The 22,975-nt window shown below is 39.0% G+C and overlaps 1 protein-coding gene across 2 annotated transcripts in view; it reads right to left on the bottom strand.

Annotated features, from left to right (window-relative positions):
* Positions 1-22,975, bottom strand: part of CR1 (complement C3b/C4b receptor 1 (Knops blood group)) — a 71,188-nt gene that overhangs the window by 19,217 nt on the left and 28,996 nt on the right. For both annotated transcript variants that reach the window (XM_075996878.1, XM_020284407.2), the window contains exons 16-23: positions 21,456-21,541; positions 16,867-17,094; positions 14,945-15,124; positions 14,216-14,315; positions 6,057-6,142; positions 3,684-4,082; positions 1,509-1,685; positions 1,313-1,415 (exon numbers count right to left, since the gene is read on the bottom strand). In XM_075996878.1, coding sequence (XP_075852993.1) covers positions 1,313-1,415; positions 1,509-1,685; positions 3,684-4,082; positions 6,057-6,142; positions 14,216-14,315; positions 14,945-15,124; positions 16,867-17,094; positions 21,456-21,541 — 1,359 coding nt within the window. The remainder of the gene's footprint in view (positions 1-1,312; positions 1,416-1,508; positions 1,686-3,683; positions 4,083-6,056; positions 6,143-14,215; positions 14,316-14,944; positions 15,125-16,866; positions 17,095-21,455; positions 21,542-22,975) is intronic.

Raw genomic sequence — 22,975 nt, forward strand, 5'->3', positions numbered from 1 at the left:
GGTAGCCAATGTGTGAGCGATTCCCATCTCTCTCTTCGTTTCTTCACTGGTAGATGCCCAGCTTCCTCACTGCACTGCACTTCCTTGCTGAGTGGCATTTGGTGTTTCAGGTTCGGGCTCACCTGAAAGTCTCAGTTCATTAGTGATCTGGATTCGGTAGCTGGCAGCAACTCAGAGGCCAAATTATTCTAAAGACTCACAGTAGCCTGTGACGGGCAAAGCAGTCAGAGCTGATGTGCTTCATCATACGGATGTCATAGGCCAGCATCACCTACATACAGAAGGGAGTGAACGCTGAACCAGCCTTCTCCGTGTGCACAAGACCTGTCCCTTCAGTGGTCACCCCTCGTTGATGGCCTCTGACACCCCACATGTGCCCACGAGTGGGTTATGAGGAAGGACAGCTCTCTATTTGGTGAGCAAAGCAGAGAACATCTGGAAAGAGAACAGGCATTGCGTTCCTTGCTACTGCAATTGTTATGGGCCAAAAGGAGGCTCACAGAAGCACGCTGACCCAAATGTTCTAGAACAAAAAGAAGGGTGAGGGGAGGAGCCTTTGCCACTCTGAAACGCCCGGCATTATCGGATCCTGCCGTCCTTCTGAAATCTGAAATTGTTCTGAAATCGGGAATCATCAATGGGTGGTGGACTTTGTAAATGCCAAAGATTCCTTGGAAATTATTAGAAAAAAACTACTCGATTTCCCAATCTTGTTATTTCGCATAGACTGATACCGCACGCCACCAAGAGTTACAAATACACATAAACAACTAATAATACCACCTGAAACAGTAACATCGGCCATTATTGTCCCAATGTCAAAGCCATCAGTGAAGATAGATGATTAGATCAAAACATACTTATCCATCTGCTGTTACAAATTCCACTATTGATTGGTTTTAAGTTTCCTGAAACAACCCTTGCCTGACTCATTATAGGGCAAAAATTTTTTGTCTTATTCATCAAACACTTTTTCTAGAAAAACTTCCATAAAATTACATGTTTGTTTGTTTTTTGCCTCCAATTAACTACTTACCCATTCACTTCAAATTCCGACTGAGAAATCAAGATCAGTGACTGTAGATATGTTTGTACTTGACATTGAGTTACACGTGCCATTTTCTCTTTATCGCCCCCAGTAGAAGTGCCATTGCTTCCCTACCCTTACTTCGAAACTGCCCTTCCAGAAGTTCATCTCCCTGGGTACTTCCTTTCCATTAGGTCAGCCCCCTTTTTGGATTAGCCTCTGAACTCAAGGCTTGAGTCACTCTCCAGCACTGAGTCCCTGGTCTCTCTTCTGGGTCACACTCACCCTTCATCACAAACGAAGGACACCTTCGCCCCAAGCTGGAGATTCAGTGGAACCAGCACGCGGCCATTAGGGAGTTGGCCCAGGAAGTCATCACAGGATTTCACTGGAGAAAGAGGAAAACAAACGGAAATAACGGTGGCATGTGGAGAATGAAGACACAAGCTAAAAATGTCAAGCCAGATAAGAGTCCAGGCACCTGCACAGGTGGGGGCTCCCGGGATCCAGGCTCCCTGGGGTGTACAGCGCAGAAACGCCAGCCCAGTGAGGTCAAAGCCGGGCTCACAGCTGTAGAAGACTTCCTCCCCGGGCAAAAAGTCGCGTTTGTTGCTTGGATTTTGCTCACCATGTGGGATTTCTGGAGGTGGCTGACACACTGTGGAAAGGACAGTTCCAATGTACTTGTTTGTTATGGGAGAATTCCTTTTGCTATCCCCCGTGCTTGCCGGAGAGCTTGTTCCAGGCCCGCCCGCAGCCCCCCCCCCCCACCCAATGCTTCCAACTCGATTATTTCCCGGCCTGTTGGGCCTGCCGAGGAAGGAGCAGGTAGATCCTCTCTTTAACCCAGGCTCTGTTGCAAGGTGTCAGCTCTGTGAACCAGGCAGCTGGGGTCTGCCGGCTCGTCGGTAAAAATCAAAACAACTGCCTGCCATCATCATATGTGATGGAGGGTTGCTGGGATTCGCTCTCTTTAGATGTTCTTCATGCATTTTACAAACACCTTCCATGCACCCATTCATGGATGCATAGTTGGTTCTGCCTTCTGGCCGCTTGGTGGGCTGGGCCAGCAAAAGGGTGCAAGACATGGTTTCAAATTCTCTTCGCTGCAGCTGCCACCAACGCCGCCGCTGCTGCTGCACGAACTTCCAGTACTCAGGATTTAGCGATGAGGAAACTGAGGGTGCAGAGCAGAGCCCCGACGAGAACCTAGGTCTCGCCAACACCTCCTTTGGGTTTTTTCCTACTGAAACATGCTCCTAAGACAACAAGGCAGTGGGGTTCCTCATGCTTTCAGGCACTGGCCGTTCCCTACACAGTCAAGAGTGCTGGTGGCTTGTCCCCCTGCCCCTTCCTAGAAAGGCAGCCTTTCTGGCATCATCTTGAAGGCAACACAAGGGATACCTTTGCTCGAGCTTCCTCTACCAGACTCCCTCACGCCTGGCCTCCTGTGCAGCCAGTCTGTGCAGCGAAGCCTTCTTCATTCTCCCTCCCTGCTTGTCCTTTACCCAGGGGCTGCTCCATAGCTTCCCTGCTGTCCCTATGGACCAGTGCTGACTCTTCCCACTCTGCAGCTGGGCCTGCCATTTCAGCATGAGAAGGCGAGAGAGACCATCAAGAACAGGCGTCCTCAAACTACGGCCCGCGGGCCACATGCGGGTGTTTTTGCCCGTATTTTTTTTTTTTTTACTTCAAAATAAGATATGTGCAGTGTGCACAGGAATTTGTTCATAGTGTTTTATAAACTATATAGTCCGGCCCTCCAACGGTCTGAGGGACAGTGAACTGGCCTTCTGTTTAAAAAGTTTGAGGACCCCTGATCAAGAACAAAATCCACTAAAAGGGAAAAAAAAGGCTGCAGGCTTTTAAAATGAGAGGACATACTGCTTAGTGAATATTTCAACCCCCAATTTGGCTGTGTCTGTATACCAATTGGTGGCTGGTCGGGACATCAGAGTGCACTGGCACCTCAGTCTGAACCATATATGACATAACTAAAGGAAAATGAAAAAAAAAAATTTTTTGTTTGGATTTGAGCAAGGCATTTCCCCCTTTCCAAGCTTCAACTTTTCAAAACTAACGTGGAGGAGTTGAAGTCCAAGGCCTTTTTAATGTGATGCTATCATTTTGGTCCCATGGTTGCCTACTGCCCCCCTCCAATGATAGGGATAGGATCATCATTATTATATATTATTATCATCATACACTCCACTGTGCATTATCATTAGGCTCTGGTGTCAGAAAGACTCTTGAATTCCAGGCCTTGCTCTGTTTTTTTACTAGCTCTTTGACCTTGGAAAAGTTAATTTAACATCTCTAAGACTCAGTTTTGTCAATGTGAAATGGGGATAAGAATAGTTGCTACCCCATATATTTGTTGTAAGTGTTAAACTAAACGATGCATATAAAATGTGTGTATTATATTATAGATGAGACATAGAATAAACCGATACTTTTGGACAATTGCTAACAGAGATAACAGATAGTGGAGCTCGTATTAGTTTTAGAGTGCTTATGCCAATTTCACAGCCCTTAGACACACACATACACATACACACACACCTGCACACGCATGCATTTCTTCCTTAATTTCAACAACTCCTATCACTTACATCGACTTTCACCCCCTGGCAAAGCCTCAATGGCTCCAACTCACCCCTGACGCAGCGTGGCAGCTCAGGTCCCCATCTGTGGTTGGTCAGGCACTGCACGGTGTCCGACCCTTGCATGACAAAGCCAGGCTGACATCTAAATCTCACAGTCTCATTCAGGGAAAAGAGACTCCTGCTTCCAGATACCCTAATTCCATTTGCAACTTCTGGAACTGTGCATTTATTGACAGAAACACACCGAGGAGGAGGGCTGCTCCAAAGACCAACTTGATTATTTTTGGTGGTGCAGTATATGGACTGTTCTCCCACGAGGTCAAACAGTTTTTCCCCACCGGGCCCAGTGTGACACCTGTAAGTTACCACTGCTCCGTGGTGGAAAAATGTCCCGCTGCTGCTGTAGAAGTTGCCATTGGATATGCCTGGAGGTGGCCCGCAGGATATACCTGAAAAAAGGAAGAGTGTGGAATACAACAGCTTGTTATTTTTATAACTGTGAATTGTTTTACTATAAGTTTAAATCACAAATACACAGAGTCAAATGATTTCCTAAACTGAAACTAATTACAACACCTATTTTCTTCTCATATTTGCTAATAATCGGGCATGTTTTTACACAGGTGAAATTTAAGTGTGCATGATATGGTTTCTGCACATAATAAATATTTCATGTAAAATATCCCTGTATTATTAGGGTTTACATATTTGTGATTTTAAGTGGAAATTTCATGCGACTTTATCATAGATCTTAAAGTATTAGTATTTACTGCTGGGATACCTTTTTATATTGTTTATTAAATAATATCTTTGCAGGTTAAATATTCTACTTCTGGCATTATATCAAGAAAAAGAGAGAAAAGGAAATAAAAGATAAGGCATGAAAAATAAAATAATAATAGATTCAGAGGTAATAAAATGATAGATGTAAATTATATTCTATCATAAGATAATAATGTTGAAAATATTGGTTTGAGTGACTACACACATGTGTGTATACACATATAACCAATTGACTCAATCAAATGATTATTGACCTATAGATACAGAAGTAGAAACGCATTTTGTGGAAAACAGCCCCCTAAAAAAAGTTGCCAGGCCTAGTAAACTTTTATAGTAAACTGATAATTCTTTAGTGATTTGAATTTTTTCATAGATCTTTAAATTCTTGGCAGGTAAAGGAGGCACCTTGTATAGTAGTCATTTCTTTGAATCTTTCAAAGTCTGTTATTTTCATTTTGGAAATATTTGGGGATTTATAAAATATGGAAAAACAAAAAGAAAAAAATGAGAATGGTCCACAGATAAGTATTCTTAACTATTTAATGTGTATCTTTTAAGATCCATATATGTGTACATGCATATGCATGAATGGATATATTTTCTATAATATCATATTTGGTGGCTGAATAACATCCAGGCATGTAGATGTATGGATATACTATCTATTTCCACTTGGAGGAGGCATCTCAATCTCAAAGTATAATCTCAAAGATTATTGAGTATAATCTCAAAGATTATACTCTTTGATTTTCCATGGTACACTTTGTTACCTTTCTTATCATAGTCATTTTTAATAAACCTTATTTCTTCTACTAGCTATTTTCAAACATGCTGAACATTTAGGTTGTTTAACATTTTTCACTACCATAAATATTGTTGCATGAGTATCTTTAGACCAAAATCCTGGGAACATGATTTTGGGGTTGGGGAAATAAATTCTGGGAAATGGGATTGCAGGGTCAAAGTGTATTTGCTTTCAGGCTTTTGTATATGTTGGTCATTAGCCTTCCAGAAGTTTGTGCCCACTTTTGCTGCCATAAACTCTTGTGTGTGATGCTAATTTCTTTACAACCTTAAGACTTGGCCAGACTGCAATTAGTCACACTTTCCTGTTCTCAGAGTTGTGGAGGTTCATTTAAAAATATCACATGGGAAAGATGGAGGGTCAGCTAATCAATTATAATACAAATACAACTAAGAGTAGGAGCCTGAAAGAATTTGAAGGAAGATTAGAACTCAAAATGGCCAGAGGCTTGGGGAAATTGCAAGGATTATGAGAAGAGTAGTCAGAGTAGAATGGGAATAGCTCACTTCTTAGATTGTAATGTGATAGTAAGAGTTGACAAAGATCTAATTTTGCCTAAGATCTTTAAAATTTATTCACTAAGGAGAACGATCTTTGCACGGGAAGGAGTTTATTATCAAAGTAGAAAAGTAGGGCTATTTTACCTGAGTTCAAGTCCACAGTTCAAATAAATAAATTCCTTTTAAGATAAAGAAAAGATAGGAAGACCATGAAGCGCCTCATTCCTATTTTCAAACATCTGAGAGATTGCTTTGTGCAGGAAGGACTAGATTTCTTTTTGTAACTTCAGGAGCAAGTCAGGATCAAATGGAGGGAGAAAAATATTTCAACTCACTCTCACAAATAGGTGCCTCCTTATCCCACACGACATTATTGCCCGAGAGGACACAAGCGGTAGATGGGGAACCAATGAGTCGATACCTAAAGCAAAGAATTGAAAAATGATTATACTCCACACATATTAATATTTCCCATTTAAGTCACCATTTAGAAAATAATAGCAAGTAGACGTTACAAATCACAGGACAGACTGCAACACGGCAGACCTAGGACGAAAGAAACTCCATCTCTAGCTGCTAAATAGTCCTGTATTTTAAAGGGCCAATTTAAATTTTTACCTCTTCAATTCACCTGTTATTCCTAGTCCCTCACAACTCAATGAGCTATTTCTCTTATTCATCATGGCACATTCCAAAATCATGATTTTGGTCTTTACAGAACCTCACAGAGTTATTTTCTCCACGTGTACTTCACCCCAGAAGACAAGCTCCTTGGTTGTTTGGGAAGATGTCTTATTGAAATCTGTAACACTCTGCAGCATACAGCTTAATCCTTTGCACTCGCTTGCTTTTTTCTCGATTCCTTTATTCTACTCGGGATTTAATTTTTTAAATACCCCAGATTTTACAAAGCGCGGCAGTAGAATAAAAAACTGGAGTTTCTTTTCATACAAACTTATTTATTTGGATTTTTTAATATTTCAAATTATTGATGCATTCAAATACTAATTTTAATCTCTATAACTTTTCGTGGTGTGATATTTTTTGAAACATTCACCCACATGAAGACCTGGTTTACATTCACATGTTTCGCAAATATAAAATCGTCTCTCTTCTTCCTCCTTTGATTTTTCTGTTAGAACAAACAACACAATCTCTGTGAGTTTTGTTAAGGTGAGGTGTGATTACATGGAGCTTTCCATCTAAACGTTGCTCTAAGTTGGTGGATAATAATCTACCCCTGGAAGTTAGTGTACCATCTCTGCATTTACATCTTACTTGTCCTTTCATGCTAATGGAAACAAGAAAAGATACTGGAAAAATAGACAGAAATCCCCCTTCCCCCGCGAGTGTGGCTCCACATACGAGCTGCTACCGATGCTCACCGTGTCGAGTCACACTCGACATCCGGGTGCAAAGGGTTAAAGACTTTCAGGAATGGGGTGCTCAAAAAGTATGTGCCACATGGAGGAAAGAACGATGGCTTTACCACAAAGAGTCAATACATGAGAACCGGAGGAGATAACGAAACATCTTCACACCTCAAATATAAGATGAAAAGCAGGATACTCACTCACTTTGCCATAAAACTAATTCAGAGGAGGCCGCACAACTTGGAACACTTCATTACCATTTATTGTTTTATTAGGAGTCTATAATGTTACCATGAGAAAGGTCACAGAGAATGCTGAGCTGAGCTATTCGTGTGTTCTAGTGCACAGAAGGGCTAATCACGATCAAGTAAAAGTTGCAAGATGCGTTGCTGTCTAACAGTGAGAAGAGTAAAGAATGCCTCCTCTTGATTATGTAAGATACGTGATCAGGGAAGCAACCGTTTGTAGCAGAGACAACTGGTGTCATCCCCAGTATCCACTTTCCTCTCCTTCATTAGTAATGGAACCTTCTATTTTTAACTGGGCCGTTGGCCACCTGTAATGAAAACTTCATTTCTCACCGTCGCTTACAGACAGGTATAGCCACGCTGGCTTGTGGCCAGAGGGAGGTCAGTAGAGTGGGTGTCTTGTGCAACTTCTGGTAAGTGTCTTTAAAAGGGTTGGGGTTCCCTTCTACCATTCTACCTCTGTGCTGGCTGGAGTTTGGGCCATAACATGAGATGGACTCTCGCTCTTGCTCGGGCTGGTCTCCAACTCCTGAGCTCAAACAATCCTCCTGCCTCGGCCTCCCAGAGTGCTGGGACTACAGGTGTGAGCCACCGCACCTGGCCCGTATATATGTTTAATCATTAAAAAATTCTTAAGCAAAACGTTGTGTTCATTTATTTGACATTTTTTCTTGTCAAGTCACAGAAGCATTTTTCTCTAAGGATAGTTTTGGCATCAGCACCCCAGACGTTTGTATCAGTAATGCATGTTTCAGCGTTCATAATTAAGATGCTGAATAAGGTAAGGTTACTCATTACGGGCTGCTGAGGCAGACTGGCAACATTCAAATTCTAACCTCAACCTCTGTCATATGAATTTGGGCAAATTACTTAAATTAGTTAAATCTGTCTCAGGTTTTCTCTTCTGTAAAATGAGAGTTATGCATAATATCTACTTCAAAGGGTTATTTTAAAGATTAAGTTAATGCATGCAAAACACTTAGAAGAGTGCTTTCGTCACGTGTACTCAATAATCATTAGCAATTGTTATTCTGCAGATAATCTGCAATGGCTGTTTTAATTTTCTTTCTGATCAAGATCCAAGGTACTCTGTCTTCTAAAACTGAATTTTTAAATTTATTCGTTTATCAATTCCTAATTTTGATATATTGTGATGAGAGAATATAGACATTTTGATTTTTCCAATGAACAAATTTGTCAAGGACAAACTCTGTGAAGTGATATAATATCAAGTTTTATAAAATGGTTTTTGTAACTTTTATAAAGGGTACATACAATGTTGAACACACATGAATCAGAACAGCCTCATTCTTCAACGACTTACTTTTTTGTACACTTCTTTGCCCAATCCAAAGTTTTCAACTATTATTATTATTTTACCAATTTGTCTTTTTGTTTATTTTAGAAACGTCTCTGGCTTTGAATAATGACAGGAATTTAAAGAAGAATGATGTTCACAATCCCTTCATCTAAAGAGAGATTGCCAAACTAAGGCTCACAGGCCAAGTGTATCCTGTAGGCTCTAATTTGCAAATGCAGTTTTCCTGGAATATAGCCACCCATTCACTGATGTGTTGTCCAGAGCTACATTTCCACTGCAACAGCGGAGCTGAACAGATGCAATGCAATGGGGATCGAATGGCCCACAGAGTTGAAATCATTTGCTATCTGGCTCTCGACAAAAAAATTCTGCTATCCTTTGATCGAAATAATCTATGTTTCATTTGTCCAGGTTAACATCTATTCCTTGATCATATGCTTATTTAGGTTGCACTTGTTTTCAGAAATTTAAAAACATAATTTTACAATCTATATATTCACTTAGAATGCCATGTATACTTTGTCACCCCCTGCCTTATCTCAGGTAACCCCAATTTTTCCAAGCCCAAACACACAGATGTATACGGGCTATCTTTTCCAAATTTGTCATTGTTTTTCCAAATTTAGAACAAACTCTATATGCTTCTCCTGCAAATTGTTTTTTCCAATTAACATGGCAGCATGGTCGCCCATTCAAGTCACCAAACAGAGAACTAATTACGTCTTTTTGATTGCTGCCAAATAGGTCATAATGTAGGAATCTTACAAGTCATTCAATCTACTGCTAATACTGTGTTTCCCCGAAAATAAGACAGAGTCTTATATTTATTTTTCCTCAAGAAGACATCCTAGGGCTTATTTTCAGGGGATGTGTTATTTTCCCCTCAAAGCCTCAGCTTGCAGCACGCACAGGATGGCCGGGACCTGACAGGGGGAGCCGACCTTGTTGGTGGGGCTGCCCGGACCTTTCCGGTCACTTCTGGGATAGTAGCTGTCAGGATGGGGCAGATGAGAAGGGCTGCTAGTCTTCTATACCGCTCGGCGATGAAATGCATGGGTTGTGCAGATGTGCTGCGTAGCCACGCCCGTCACTAGGTCTTATTTTCGGGGTAGGGCTGCTATTGCGCAAATGCTTAGAAATCCTGCTAGGGCTTATTTTATGGGTAGGTCTTCTTTTCGGGAAAACAGGGTAAAAAGGATGTCAGGATTTGCTCTTTTTGCTTATATAAACAATATTGCAGTAAATGACCTTTTGCAATACCCTTTTCCCAAAGAATGAGATTAGCAGGTCATAAGATACTGCGGTTTCCTGGTTTGTGGGTGGTGTGAGGTTATTTTTCTAAAGGCTGTAGTAATTCACATTCCTACCAGTCAGCATGAGAGGGCTCATTTTGCCCCAATTCCTGTTTACATCTACTTCCCACTTTTTAACTTTTGCCAGTGTTACCAAGGAAACATGAGACATTGCTGCTTTAATTTGTATTTCCCTAAGTCATAGTGAAGTTGAACATTTTTGGCTAAATATTTAGTAGCCATTTCTACTGTTCCCTTTCTGAATTGCCTGTGCATATTCCCTGTTCATTTTTATATTGAGTTGTCTATTGTTTATCAATTGTTATATGCTCTGAACTTTCTTTATGTTTTACCTAATGCAAATTTCCCTCTAGTCTATTGTTTGTTTCTTAATATATGGTATATCTTTGCACTAAAATTTTGATTCTTCCATATGTCACTCTGTTGATACTTAGATCTAATGGCTGATGTGGTTGGGAATGTGACCATTCTCTTCCATCCTCTGCACTCCTTTTCTGGCCAGACAGACAACCAAGTTAATCTTGGTTAACTCTGGTTGACCCCAGGCAGCTGTGTGTTTGGTCAGAAAGAACTTCCTCTCCAGTGGTGGAAGACAGTTCCTTAGTTAAGAGTACGTGTGTTGCAGACTTTTATCTTTAAAACTACTGAATGAGCTTTCCTATATATATATATATATCAATATTTGTTCGATATTTTTGTTTTCATCATGTACTGGACCGGGTGTCCACATCCTAAAATAAACAAAATCTTTTAATTCTATTTGATAGTTTTGATTGAAATTCTTATTTTCCTTATATTGTCACCCTGTTTTTTTTCCTTTCCCGATATTTACATCATATATTAAAAAAAATTGTCGTTATTTTATCGTAGTAAAAAGATATAACTAAATTTGCCATTTAAGCCATTTTAAGTGTACAGTGCAGTGGTATCAATGACATTGACAGTGTTGTGCAACCATCATCGCTATTTCTCCAAATTTTCTCCACCCCAAACAGAAACTTTGCATATATTGAGCAATAACTCCCTATTCTCTACCCTGCCCCAAGACTCTGGTAATCTCCAACCTACTTTCTGTCTCATGAATTTGCCTATTGGAGGTATTTCATGTAAGAGGAATTATATACAGTATTTGTCTGTCTGGCTTTTGTGTCTGGCTTATCTCACTTAGCACAATGTTTTCAAGGTTCGTCCATCTTGTAGCACATATCAGAGCTCTATTCCTTTGTATAGCTGAATAATATTCTGCCAGATGTATAATATATACCACATTTTGTTTGTTCGTCGATTGGTAGACACTTGGGTTGTTTCTACCTTTGAACTATTATGAACAATGCTGCTATGAATACTGGTATTTGAGTATCTGAATCCCTCTTTTCCTTATTTTCAGTAAAAAACACAGGAGTGGAATTTCTGGGTCATATGGTAATTCCATGTTTAACTTTTTGATGAATTGCCAAACTGTTTTCCACAGTGGCTGCACCATTTTGTATTCCCACCAGCAGTGTAGAAGGGTTCCAGTTTCTCCATATCCTCAACACTTTTGATTTTCCATTTTTTAAAAAAAATTACTATTTTTATACTACCCTAACAGGCATGAAGTGGGTTTGATTTGCATTTCCCTAATGACTAATAATACTGTGCGTCTTTTTATGTGTTTATTGGCCATTTGTAGATCTTCTTTGGAGAAATGTCTACTCAAGTCCTTTGCCCATTTTCAAATTGGGTTGCTTTTTCACTTAATTTTAGGAGGTCTTAGTATATATACTGAATATTAAATCCTTATCAGACATATGATTTGCAAACATTTTCTCCTGTGGGTTGTCTTTTCACTTTCTTGATAGTGTCTTTTGGTGCACAAGTTTAAAATTTTAATGAAACCCAGTTTATCTATTTCTTCGTTATCTGTGCTTTTGGTGTCATATTCAAGAAATCATCATCAAATTCAAGGTCATGAAAATTTGTCCCTATATTTTCCTCTAAGAGTTTTATAGCTTCAGATCTTAAATTCAGGTCTCTGATTCATTTTGAGTTAATTTTTATACATGGTGCAAGTTAAGGGTGCAACTTCCTTCTTTTACTTGTGGATATCCAGTTTTTCCAGGACCATTTGCTGAAGAGATTGCTTTCTCCCCATTCAATGGTCTTGGCAACTTTATTAAAAATTCAACTGACCACAGATGTGAGGGCTTATTTCTGGGATATCAACTCTATTCCATTGGTCTATACGTCTAGCCTCATGTAAGAACATGGTAAGTTTTAATTACTGTAACTTTGCAGTAAGTTTTCAAATCAGGAAGTATGAGTCCTTCAACTTTGTTCTCTTAAAAATTATTTGGCTATTCTGGGTCCCTTGAAATTCCATATGCATGTTTACAATTTTTTCCCATTTCTGTAAAAAAATACCGTTGGGATTTTCTTTGTATTTTTTATTGATATATCTTAGTCGTTCATATATTGTGGGGTACATGTGATATTTTGATACATGAATATCATGTGTAATGATCAAGTCGGGGCAATTGGGATATCCATCACCTCAAACATTGATATTTTCTTTGTGTTAAGAACATTACAATTCTTCTCTTCTAGCTATTTTGAAATATACAATAAATTATCATTAACTATAAGTTCCCTACTGTACTACTGAATACTAGAATTTATTCCTATCTAACTGTATTTTTGTACCCATTAATCAACTTCCCATTATACCCCTTCTCCTTGCCTCCCCAATCTCTTGTAACCACCATTCTGTTCTCCACTACCATGAGATCACTTTTTTTTATCTCCCATATGGGAGTGGGAACATGTGAAATTTGTCATTCTGTGCCTGGCTTATCTCACTTAATGTAATGACATCTAGTTCCCTCCACATTGCTTCCAATGACAGAATTCCATTCCTTTTGTGGCTGAATAATATTGCATTGTGTATATATACCACATTTTCTTTATCCATTCATCTGTTAATGGATAATTAGGTTGATTCCATATCTTGGCTATTGTGAATAGTGCTTGATAGGGATTGCATTGAATCTATTTATCGCTTTGGGCGGTATTTTCATCTTAACAATGTTAAGTCTTCCAATTCATGAACACAGGTGGCTTTCCACTTATTTAGGTCTTCTTTTGCGTCCTTCAACAATGTTTTATAGTTTTCAGTGTATAAGCCTTGCGCCTCCTTGATTAAATTTATTTCTATTTTATTCTTTTCTATGTTATTGCAAATGAAAATTTTATGTCATTTTATTTTAGGAATGTTTCTTTTAAATATTATGTAGTTAGATGTTATTTCTTTCACTATGTTTAGAAGTAATTGTCTTTGAAAAGGGGGAATTTAAGTCATTCGCATTTATAGTCATAACTGATGAGTTTGATCTTGTTTACAGCATTCTTTCCCTTTTGTTTATTTAAGAATTCCAAAGGCTGCAACTTAGCACCGTAGAGGGCCAATCCATTCTACTGCTGCAGGTTTTCCACAAGAAAAACTTCCTTGCTTTTGTTTCTCTCACTTTTCTTTTGTTGTACGGAACAAGTGGTTTCAATTTTTTGGATCGTCTTTGTGATTTTTGAATGTATAATTTTGATTTTATACTGGTATGAAATATCTATTTTATCTTTATTTTTTATGTCAAAAATATGTATTATCTACCCATCTCCTATGTATTATGAGTTTAATATAGTTTTTATTATTTCATCCCTAACTTCCTACTTGTAGTGATAAATATACTATTTTATATCAAGTTCATTCGGCTTCTTTTCACGGTAAATAAATTCTCTTTCAAGAATTAGTCCTGCCATTCGTCTTAAAAATGACAATTTTGGTGACCCCATTTAACCAGTTTCGTGCCTCACTAGTATTTCCTTCTTTAAAAAGTCTATGCATAGGTTTATGGGAAATTTTCTTTTTGTATGCGGTATATCTATTTGGTATATGTTTGCAGTTTTTGCTCATGTAAGACTATGTATCTGTGCAGGCTGGTCCTGTTCATCCATTGAATGTCTCGTCAAGTTGTACATGTCCTGCTGGCCCACTCACCTAGTTCACAATACAGATGCAGATTGTTCCTTCCTTTTTATATCCCTTTGGTCATATGCCTATGTCCAAGCTACCATTGCTGTCCAGAAGTCCTATTGCTTACTTTTTAAAGTACAAGTGGCTGTAGTCTAATTTATTTATGACTGAGTCAGAGATTGGCATTGCTGTTCTGGAGGTCATACTCAAGAGATAGCTTGCTCCCAACTTACCCTTCGTTACAAGAATAATGAACTATTGATCCAAATTGGGTATCTGTGTTTATGTGCACCATTCCATTGGAGGGTTCTGGAGGAGCTCCACATGATTTTCCTAGGGGGAAGATGCATAATTTAGGACTAAATGCAGAGTTCAATTCACCTGTGCTTATGAGGTTCAAACTGGAGTGTAGCATATTGAACAGCACACATAGTTCTCACTGTCCCATGGAATTGACTGCTCTGGGGAAACTTCCGAGACAAGCTCAGAGTCAAGCAGCTATAGAATACCACTTTTAAAAAATGACGACTTTGCATCTCCTAATAAAGGTCATTTATGGCTAAAGAATTGTACTCTCATCCTGCCAGCTGAAATCAAAGGCCTCAAAATTTGGGATTTCCTCCCTACCTTTAGTTACCCAAGTATGGTTCACTGCAATGCATAGACTTTTCTTTCATGCTCCTGTTTCATTCATTTCATGGTTTTAGCCATCAAGGGTGATCTTCAGTGAATGGAAATTTTCTCTTCAATTCCTGCTATGAGAGCCATTCCCATGAAATGAATGTATAGTCAAGCTGTAGAAACTCCAGGTAATAAGAAGGAGTGACCTACATAAAGACCACTGTCCATTTAAACACCTTGGGCAAACTTAGACTTCTTGGTTCCAAATTTTGAACAAATTAAATCTGATCCCACAGATACTCTGACAGACAGGAAATGGCTCCCAGGGCAGGGTTACTTACGTCTGCAGATGTCTTTGACACTTGACCAGACCAAGTTTTCTAGGCAGGTGATAGAGAATATGCTTCCAGAATACCCAGGGCGGCATTCGTAGTTCAAAGATGTACCAACTGGAAACTGGGACTCATCAGTTGGGGTTATAGGATGGGCAAATGAAAACTGCTCCGGGGTTTCACAGTGACCTGGAGAACAAAACCAGAGGAATACCAGAATTAGCAGAAAGACTTCCATTGTACCTCTTCTTTCTCTTCAACTGAGCTGATAGGACCACAGAAACAAAGAGAATTACACTAACAGTAAAAGATTTTCATCCTCTAGAAGTTTCTTTAGGATGGAGCTTTTCAGTGGCATCTACTTATCAGGAAATGTTTACTGCTTGGAAGACCATTCAGCTTCTGGTCGTTCTGCTCTTATTTCACCAAAGTGAGGACTTTAGCCCATAGTTTCCCATATCAGGCCTCCTACCATAGTGCCTGTATCCAGAGTTAACCATTAATATCCTCATGTATCGGTGCTAATGCTCTCATGTGTAGCAGAACATATTTAATCATCTCTATCTATCTATTCCTCCCTACTCCATTCTCAGGGTGCTCACCATAAGCTGCCTCCGTGGCACTAAATAGCAGTTACCACATGTAGTGGTTCGAATGTTGTCCCCCCCTCCCCAAAAAATATATCCACCCAGAACTTCAGAATGGGAACTTATTTGGAATAATGGTCTTGTCTGATATAGTTATGGTTAGGATCTCAAGATGAGATCATCATAGATTTAGGGAAGGTCCTAAATCCAATGGTGTCCTTATAAGGAGAGGAGGGGGTTGAGACATAGAGGCACAGGGGAGAAGGCCGTGGGAGGATGGAGGCAGGAATGGGAGTGATGCACCCACAAGCCAAGGAATGCCAGGAGCCACCAGAAGCTGGAAGAGGCAAGGAGTGGGTGTCCTCTTGAACCTTAGGAGGGAGTGTAGCTCTGCCAGCACCTTGATTTTAGACTTCTAGCCTATAAAACTGTTAAGATAATCCATTTCTCTTGTTTTAAGCCACCTGGTTTGTGGTAATTCATTACAGCAGCCTTAGCAAACTAATACACCACTCTTCTTCTGATGCTGAGACAAGCATTTAAGGACAAAAACAAAACAGGGAGCCCCTGAGGATGGTGTGGTGGTCCAAAGCTGCTGTCTCATCCCTAATCTACTCCAGCTTCCCTTCTTAGAAAGGCCTAAAGGACCAGGCAACTGTCCAGGAAGTTGCTGTCCAGAACTGTCCTTAGGAAGAAATTGCTTCTTCCTTTTTGTACTTTTATCTCTGGACTACACTTTCCTTGCTTCTCAACCCCAGAGTGGAAGAGTTCAAGTACAAAGATGTAGATGGGGCTCAGAGGCGAGGTGGCAAATTGGGCGTACTTTTAGCCAAGGTCATAAGTTACAAAGACAAAGAGAACCTTTTTGGTTACGTAGCCCATCCAGCAGAAGACTAGCTAAAGCCTGAGCCAAATAAAATCCCTATTGTCAGTTTTATCCTTTGCAAGCGCACGTAGCCCTCAGGGACTTGTGGAGAGTGTCCATCAGCTATCCTGGCACTGCTTTGTGTCCATAGGCAGTTGTTCTCATGTCCTCTCCAATGAGTGCATTTTTCTTCCTGATTTGTATAATCCGTGCCTTACTGCCTTCCCTCCACCTGTCCCTTCATTCCTTTTACCTGACCTTGCTCCAGTCCACAGGGAAGAAGCGTTATCAGCACTTCGCCTAGCCAAACACATCTTGGCACTGCCGGACCCCATCTGGTTTAGCTGTGGCATGTCATTTTGACACTTCCACCTAGGACGAAGCTAAGCCCACAAACACCATACTCTTATTATAGACACATAAAGGATCGGGCCCAGGTATTCTGACCCCATTAAGGATATGTGGAAGGAAGTACTGACCTGCAGGAACAGAAAGCTCACAGTGAGGGGCGGGGCTGCTCCAAATCCCATTCCCCTGACTGTCACTTGTGCAGCGGAGGGTGCGCGCCCCGACGAGGTCGAAGGTCACCCCTGTGTCTGGGTGGGGGTCACACGTGTAGGATATTTCTTCTCCATAGGGAATGTCCCCCAGAGGAGCACCTGTGTGTCTCCCGTGAAGGATAGCTGGAGGATTTGTACAAAAGATTTCTAGAAAGAAGACAAGAGCTCTGAGTTCCATTAACATCTTTAAACTTTAAAACGATTTTCCAATTACGGGGTGTCGTGACTGTGTTGCCAGTTAAGTCAATGCTTTTTTTCTTAAGGAGAGTAGAAACTACAAAATAAATGCATTAGGCTTCTGCTGCGATGGAGCTAAATGAAATGACCCCTCGATCAATATTTATTACAAAAGTCCAAAAGGAACAAGCATCTTGAATTCCTCAACGAGTTAAGATTTCTGAATAATAAATGAGTGTATTCCTTTAAAATGAATAAAAATCTTCTTAGCCACATTAAAGGGAAATCACCCATTAATTCAACAGTCATTTTTATAGAGCACCTACTATACGTCAAATACTATTTTTAGCACAAGGTAAACATGATCTTTGACATCAAGGATCTTCATCCTAGAGACATCTTTCTAGAATATATAAAACATTTACTATTTGTGTATTAGTGATTTAATTTTTCTTGATGCCAGGCTATGATTCTCATAATAATAATGAAGGATTACAGTAATGCTATCACAATGAAATGAAATATACTGCATATTCCTGTATGTGTTTCAAAAGATCCAAGAATGTTACACCTTTTGAGATACTCACTGGTTTTTGCAGGTATTTTTGTCATTGGAGAAACACACATTTATTGCTCTGAGTGTCTCTATTTGGAGACCCTCCTTCCCCATTCTCATTTTCTTTGGATTTGAGAAGGGGCTATTACAGCATCAAAGAATTACAGGTAAATTAATTAAAGGCTAAAATAGTTTAACCAATGTTTACACTCCAGTAAGTGATTTTAGGTATCTCTTTCGGTTCATGAGGCTATTTCCTCTTTCTTTTTTGACACTTAAGTGTTCTGGGAAAGTTAAAACTGTCAAATAGCTCACTTCCAAATATGAAAGATGAGATGATCAAGTTTCATCATATAAGTCAGTACAAGATATCTAAATAATTTTAAAGCAATGCATCATTCACTGAGCAAAATTCTGTTGTGAACATGTATTTTCCAGTACCTGTGATCAGAAGACAAAGCAATATCCTGTTTAACTGAGTGAAGAACTAAACGGACAGATTGGATATATTAGCAGCGTTTCTCTATTTAACATGCTACTTTTCTGTCATCTTAAAACTTAAAAATAATCTCCTCGATCCCATTTCCGTCTCCAGCTATAGTCCTATTTCTCTACTCCCTTTACATGAAAACTCCTCTAAGATGTTGTCTAGGATCTGCGGCAGTTCCTCCTGTTTATTTTCCCCAGAACTCATTCCAGCCAGGTGTCGGCTCTAGCACTGTATCAGAACTGCCCTTGTTGAGCTGCTTATGATTAATACCTCCGAGTTGCTAAACCCAACGATCGATTTTCTCTTCTCATCTTATTTAACTTCTCTATAGAACTTGACACAGTTGATTGATCTCACCCATCTCTTTAAATGAACTTCTCCACTTGGCTTCCAGGACACCCATTCTCCTGTGTTTACTTTTACCAGAATGTCTGCTTTGTCCTAATCCCCTTTGCTGATTCCTTCTCATCCTTTCAATTTCTTGCTCCTGGATGGCCCGGCTCAACCCAGGCATTTGTTTCCTAGCTGCTCTCATGCCCTTCTAGATGATCACCTCTTTTAGTTCTGATTTTAAGCATAATAGATACGCTGATGGCTTCTCAATATATCTATGTCCAGCCTAGAATCCTCCACTTCGATATCTCATAGGAATGCTAAACTATGTACCAAGCTCAACTTTTGATTTCTTCTTATTCCCAAACCTGCTCTTCAGATAGTCCCCTCCATTTCAGTTAAAAGAAATTCTGCTGTTGTAGTTTCTCTGGCCAAAAATCCTTCTCTTTCCCATAATCCCATAATCCTTCTCTTTCTCTCATACCTTCTATCTAAACCAGGGGTGGGGAATTTTTTTCACGTTGGAAGGCACGTTAATTTAGCTGTAATCAAATAAGGCCATATTCAAGAAACTTCAATTAGAAATACTTAAAAATGTACATCATTTTGTAAAAGTCTAACTACTATGTACTCAATAATTTCAAAAAATGAAAAACTATTTTTTCATTTTAAAATTAACTATCCCTTTAATGACTTTGTTGTGTCTGCTTTCTTGTTGGAAGGCATTTGGATATTGGGTCGCAGCATGGAGGTCTGAAGTTTCAGATGATCCTCTAGATGGGTGTCAGCCATTTGTGACCTTAAGGGTGTCTTGGTTTGGGTTAGGTAGGAGAATGTAGATTCATAGCAATAAGTGGTAGAAAAGCAAGAAAGCATTTTTCAGACATGTTGCCGAAGTCGTGGGTATTCTGCATTTTTCCATATTTCAATTGGATATTTCTTAGCATCAAACAATGACTTTAAAATGTCACCTATTGAGAGCTCCATCATATTCCATCTGTAGCTCTTTGGGTGTCTTGGCGATATCAACTAGGTGACGCTGAAATGTTAATTTGAGTGTGATGTCATGACTCTCAAAGTATTAATAAGTGAAGTTTTCATTGTATTTTCCAATTAATAGGTCTATGACATCTGTGTCTTCTTCAAACCATTTGACTATATCATCCTTCTCATCAATGACCCTTCCTAACTGGGGAAAACGTTCATCTGAAACCTCCTTTTGAAGAAGTCTTTTGAAAAAAAGATTGCTTGTTTTTGAAATACTTGAATTTTTTGCCATATATCATATATATAGACTTAGTTTTACCTTGCAAAGAAATATTCAAGTCGTTTCGATTTGACAGGATATCACACAGAAATGCTACATTCCTATAGAAATCTTCTTTTGATAATTCACATTACTGATTCTGTTCTCCATAAAATGTAACTACCTGTTCTCACATAGATTAAATGTTGGCTAACACCTATCCCTGCAATAGCCAATGCACTTTAGAATGATACAGCAAGTGCACACTGAATACCTCACTGTTCATCTTTAGCATGTTAGGAAACTGACCATGGATGATGCCATGTTGCATTTGCAGGAATATAGTTAACCATACTTATAACTTGTTGCAAAGTGTCACTTAAAATAGTAGCTTTAGCACAGAATTTTGTTGATGCAAGAAACAACGAAAAGAAATGAGAGCATCTGGATCTGTTAATACTTTTTTTTTTTTACCTGTGCAATAAACCCTTCGTGTTTTCCTGTCATGGAAAGTGCACTGTCTGTACATACAATCACTAAATGTAACAAAGTCAGTGCAACTTCAAGACATTTATCTTGAAAGTTGTTGAAGATATCTATTTCCTGTGTTCTGTTCACAAGAGTGCCCAAAGCGAGCAACTCTTGATAGCAAAGAAAATCTTTTGTTATGACTCAAATGAAGTAGAAAACTGATGCAGTGTCTGTAGTATCAGTTGATTCATCTAAAGCAACTGAATATTATATATTTTCCTTTTGAAGTATTGCATGAAGTTGTTCTGTTAAGTTGAAGGCTAATTCATGCTGCCAATCAGTTATGGTTCTCCTAAAAAGAGGCAGTTGTTTGTACTTTGAATCGTTATTGAGGTCTATGCATCCTAAAACTTCGACAATGCATTCTTTCACAATACCTACATCACTGAATGGCTTCCCTTTTTTTTCCCAGAGTATATAAGCTACTTTTTAAATTGCTTCAGTGATATTATTTCCAGGTCTTACTGCTGCTTGAAAGAATTGATTTTGCTTTTCATCTTTTAATTTCTGCAGTACAACCTTTTGTGCCTCTCCCTCTAATTTAAAATATTTGTGGTCCTTAAGAGTGTTAAAATGCTGATGAACATTGAATTTCTTTAATGTTGATATTTCTCTGGTTTTTTTCTTACTAATACTTGATATTATTTGAAAATTTCTACTTATGTCCTTTTTTGTCTTTATTCTTGCACAAAAATCTAAACAACATGGGAGCAGGGACTTAGTCTGTCTTGTTTATGGATATATTCCCAATTCCCAGAAGACTAGTTAGCACGTAATAGGTGCTTGAAACAAATTTGTTGAAAGAATGAATATATGGCTAAATAGAAGATTGATATAAGGGGAGAGAAGTAGAAATGTGACTATTACTTTTGACAGGAAATAAAGGAAAAATTTTGCATAACATAATGCCATAAGCTAATTTGCATGAAGCATTTCTTCCCATTTATAGTACAAACTATGCTGATAAAGTATTTGTAGAATGGTACCCAAAACACATGATGCTCAGGTTTATATTTGCCCCAAAATATTCCTTGTAACTATTCTAACAAAAAACTATTTCTATCAAAAATGGACATAAATAGAGGGACAGTCATTAGATAATTCCAAGGGGCAAAACACATTAAGGAAAAAACAAAGAGAAAGACCCAGGTCTGAACAAATATTCCTGTACTCACGTTCACACACAGGAACACTGTTATTCCAGAGGCTTCTCATTCCAACCAGGACACAATGACTAGTGGAACTGCCCTTTAAACGGAACCTGGAGAACAAAGGCAGTTGTGACAGGGTGAGCTCACCATTTCTCTCTACCCTTCATTGACAGAGCTCAGCTTCCTCCCTGGGAGTTCCTAAGTTAATTAACAATTTAATCCCTAAGTTAAAGCACAGGCGAGAAAACTCAACTCACTTGGTTTCTTACTGATAGAGGCTCAGAAACCCAATTATTTTGGAAAAAGTGCAGCTTCCAGTGAGGGGCAGAGCAGCAACAACAGGTAAAGCTCTGTGGCCAGACAGGCACTATCCCTCCAGCCTGAACTGAAGAAAGAACAGATAGAGAGGGACATTTCCTCCTCTGTCTGGTCCTGGAGCTTCAGGAGGTCATCTTTCCCCAAGTGCTCTCTGAGAGCCCCCTTTGTCATTAGTAGGAACTTTGTCCTCTATTGCAAAACCTAGCGTTTCCCTCTGGCAGACAGTGGGGTCAGGGAGAAACAGCTCCTGGTTTAGGTTGGTAAATCACTGGGAAAGAGATCAGAAACTGTTTTTGCCACTACATCTAAAGTGTTCCTGAATTACAGTTATGACATCTCTGCATTTTTGAAGGGTAAAGCCACATTATCTGGGGAAAAGATAAGGTAAGGAGGAAGGAATTTAAGGCAGGAAATTATCCTAAAATGTCTAGTTTCTTGCCAGACCAAAGGCCCCCTGAATTGCCTTTAGGTCAAGAGGTTTTTTTAACTTACCAAAATGGTGTTGGAACATAGTACTAAGAACATTTACATTCTCATAAAAGCTAATGACGTTATTTGAAACGTGAGCCTTAGTCTTCGTAATCCTGCCAACAAAACCTAATACTATTTAAATGATATGTAATTGGATTAAAAATACTTCTACACCCAAGAAAAAAACATTTCTATTTACTCTAGCATTTCTATTCTAAATCCCGCTATTGAGTCATTTAAAAGTTTCATGAAAAAATATCTGCATGTTATTCATCGTATATACAACTTTCTTATGTATATAAAACTTTTCTTAGCAGCCCCCTAAAATATTTATCTCATCATGCCTACAAATTACTATTAATCCATACACTTAATGATCCATGTATATATTCAAGATCTGTCATCTTATTTCTGCTATTGCTATTACTTTGTCCCTTACTGGAAGCTGAACTTTTTTCCAAAATGATTTCATTTCTGAACCTGTAGCAGTGAGACACCAAATGAGTTGAGCTTGTTCTTTTTTAAACATCTATTCGTGTTTCCATTTGGTTCTTACTACACATTCCAATAATTGTTTCAGGTATTAGTCTCCTCTGGTACTTCTTTTTTACTAGACCCGTCACCCTTTTGGACAGATGATGGTATTTATGTTTGCACGTGACATTGAGTTATATGTACCATTTCCTCTTTATCTTCTGATAGTGAAGCCACTGAGTCCCTACCTTTATTTAAAAACTGCCCTTCCAGAGGCTTCT

Source organism: Microcebus murinus, chromosome 23 (assembly GCF_040939455.1).
Source record: "Microcebus murinus isolate Inina chromosome 23, M.murinus_Inina_mat1.0, whole genome shotgun sequence".
NCBI classification, from domain to species: Eukaryota; Metazoa; Chordata; class Mammalia; order Primates; family Cheirogaleidae; genus Microcebus; species Microcebus murinus.